Below are 3290 nucleotides of genomic sequence, written 5' to 3'. Positions count from 1 at the left end.
AAAAAAAAAAAAAAAGTAGCCAGGCCACTAGGGACTGTGGTCTTCCTGTTTCTCTCCTCAGAGTCCCAGGAGAAGGGAATCTGGTTCCGTGTACGCTGTTTCTACAAGGGGGTCTCAGTAAATAAATAGTCCAGGCGCCATGGTGTCACCTCACGCAGGTGGCTCCGGTGGGCTCAGGTGGCCAGCAGTCCTCCCGAGGGTCCTTGTCACTTTCATCTTCCCTGCTAGGTACCTTGATCCAGAAAAGTGGACCGTCCAGCTTGGGCAGCTCACGTCCAAGCCGTCTTTCTGGAACAGGGAGGCCTATTCTGGACGGTACAGGGTAAAGGACATCATCATACAGTCCGAAGATAAGCTGAAGCCCCGTGACGTTGCCCTGCTGAGGCTGGCCTCCTCGGTCACACACAGCAAGGACACCCAGCCTGTCTGTGTGCAGCCTTCCGCCTTTGCATCCCAGCACCGGCCCAGGTGCTGGGTGACCGGCTGGGGAGTCCTTCAGGAGGATTTGAGTGAGATTTGCAACGGACGGTGGGCATGTGGGAGTGCTGTCTGTCCCCTGTTTCAGCCACAGCAGGCCCCGAAGCCCTTCTCTGGCTCTGGAGCTCCGAGAGCCTCCTGCCTTCCTGCTCAGCCCCCAGCCCCATAGCTTCCCACCTGTGTGGAGCCGCCTTCTGTTCTGGAGCAGGGGTGGGCCAGTGGCCAGAGACGCAGGGAGGGACTCAGCCGGGCTTGCGTTCCTCAGCCGGAATGGGCCTTCTGAGGACAGTCTCCTTGACACTGATTTAATTTACAAGCCCCAAAGTATGAACATGAGCAGTGTTGAAATCACACATTTTAACACCAGTGAAACTGTCACCATTATCATACCTCTAAGTCCTCACTAGGTGACACTTTAGCCTTCAAGATCAGGCGTGTTCAGAGTGGTGAGGCCATAGGCTATCACCTTTGTCTAAGTGCAACATTTTCATCATTTCAAGAAGAAAGCCTGCTAGCTTGGTCTACAGAGCAAGTTCCAGGCTACAGAAGTAAAAACTCTGTCTTGGAAAACAAAAAGCAAAAACCTCAGTGGGCATCGTGGTATAAGCCAGCCCTTGGGAAGGGAAGGGAAGGCAGGAAGGTTAGGAGTTCATGCCTAGCCTACGCTCAATATCCTGGACTCCATAGCAAGTTTGAGACCAGCCTGGACTGTCTCAAACAAACAAACAAAACAAAACAAGAAAACTTCATACCCTTCCGCCATTTCTCTTCAATTTCCTCATGCCCCTAGATCTTGTAGCCCTTGGCAGCCCAGACCTGCTTTCTGGCTCTTAGCTGTCTCTGGAAATGCTACACAAGTAGAGAAAAATGCTCAGGATTCTTAAATGTAAGTAGTGTCCTCAATGTTGCCCCTTGTGGCAGTAGTGGGAAGTGCTTCTCTTTAAGTTGTAATTCACATACCATCAAGGAACCACACAAAGAGTGTGCTCCGAGCCCATTTAGTGTGCTCACAGTACTGTTCAACTAGGGACCTTCATTCCCACCAGGCCTTTACTCCTCATGAGTCCCTCCCTACAGTCCCTGATAAGCACAACCCAGCTTTCTGAGCATGGAACCATTGTTTTCTGCCCATAAGTGCAATACAGTTTGAGGTCCTATGGGTCTGGCTTCATTCACATACCAGCCCAACTTAAAGATTCATCCTTTCTCCTTTACAGTTTGGATGCCTTTAATTCTTCCTCTGAAAAGGGATATTCATTTACTCTATGTGCATGTGTGTTGTGTATTTGGTATGTGTTGTATGGCATGTGTATTGTGTGTATATGTGTTATATGTGTGGGTATTTATGCTATATGTATTATGTGTGCATGTGTGTTATGTGTATATATGTGGTGTGTGTGTGTGTGTGTGTGTGTGAGAGAGAGAGAGAGAGAGAGAGAGAGAGAGAGAGAGAGAGAACAATTTACAAAAGGACTTGGTTCTGTTCTTCCATTATGTGGCCTGGGGATTGAACTTGGGCCATCAGGCTCTGCCTCTGACCACTGAGCCATCTCACCAGTCCTTATTTCTCTTTCTTACCTAATTTCTCTGCCTAGATCTTCCAGGATGTCACGCACTTTTGCAGGCCCGCCCACCTCATTATTACCCTGGAGCAAAGGGTTTTTGTTTTTCCACCACTGAGCAGTGTAGCTTTGTGGAGGTAGCTGCCTTTGCATCCTAGCTGGCTTAGGGCTGTTATGATAGAGCAGAGAATTTGGGGGATTTTGACGGTGAGTTGGGAGGGGTGCGCATCTTCATGTGTATGGGCACATCCAGGCCCGTGAGTAGTATTACAAGCGCCATGCACATGTGTAGAGAGGTCAGAGCATCATCTTCCTCAAATGTCCTTCATCTCAGTTTTCATGCATGTATAAATAAAGTATGCACACATGAAATATGCATATATAAAAACATATAGTTTTAAATTTTACTTATTTGGGGGAGGGGTGCATCCATACGACAGCATGCTTGTGGGGGTTGGAGGACAAGTAGCAAGGACCAGTTCTCTCCTGTTACCAGGTGGGCTCTGGGATGACCCCAGGTCGGCAGTCTCAGCAGTAAATGCCTTTACCAGATGAGCCATCTCAATGGTCCCACACTGGGTTTGGTTTGGTTTTTTGTTTTGTTTTTGTTTTTGTTTTTTCGAGACAGGGTTTCTCTGTGTAGCCCTGACTTGGTTTGGTTTTTTAAAGATACATTTATTTTATATATGCAAGTACACTGTCGCCATCTTCAGACACACCAGAAGAGGGCATCAGATCCCATTACAGATGGTTGTGAGCCACCATGTGGTTACTGAGAATTGAACTCGGGATCTCTGGAAGAGCAGTCGGTGCTCATGCCTCATTGCTGCATGCTGTGATATTTTTGTATTTTTTTATTACTTATTTATTTTTTTATTATTTATTTATTTGTTGAGATGGGTTCTCTACATAGCCCTGGCTGTCCTGGAACTCACTATGTAGACCGGGCTGGCCTTAAACTCAGAGATCCACCTGGATCTGATGCCCTCTTCTGGTGTGTCTGAAGAGTGTGACAGTGTAATCATAAACATAAAATAAATAAATATTTTTTAAAAAATAGAAAGAAAAGAAATAAGTAACAGGGGCTGGTGAGATGGCTCAGTGGGTAAGAGCACCTGACTGCTCTTCCGAAGGTCTGGAGTTCAAATCCCGGCAACCACATGGTGGCTCATAACCATCCGTAACAAGATCTGACGCCCTCTTCTGGAGTGTCTGAAGACAGCTACAGTGTACTTACATATAATAAATAAA

At 47.1% G+C, this 3290-nt stretch overlaps 1 protein-coding gene across 1 annotated transcript in view; it reads left to right on the top strand.

Moving 5' to 3' along the window:
• LOC110338498 (serine protease 41-like) overlaps window positions 1-3290 on the top strand; it is a 12654-nt gene that overhangs the window by 2103 nt on the left and 7261 nt on the right. Inside the window, 1 exon segment of the mRNA XM_021221825.1 lies at window positions 229-509. Coding sequence (XP_021077484.1) covers window positions 229-509 — 281 coding nt within the window.

The sequence above is a fragment of the Mus pahari genome, chromosome 21 (genome assembly GCF_900095145.1).
Source record: "Mus pahari chromosome 21, PAHARI_EIJ_v1.1, whole genome shotgun sequence".
Lineage (NCBI taxonomy): Eukaryota > Metazoa > Chordata > Mammalia > Rodentia > Muridae > Mus > Mus pahari.
This window is presented reverse-complemented; position numbering and strand designations above follow the sequence as displayed.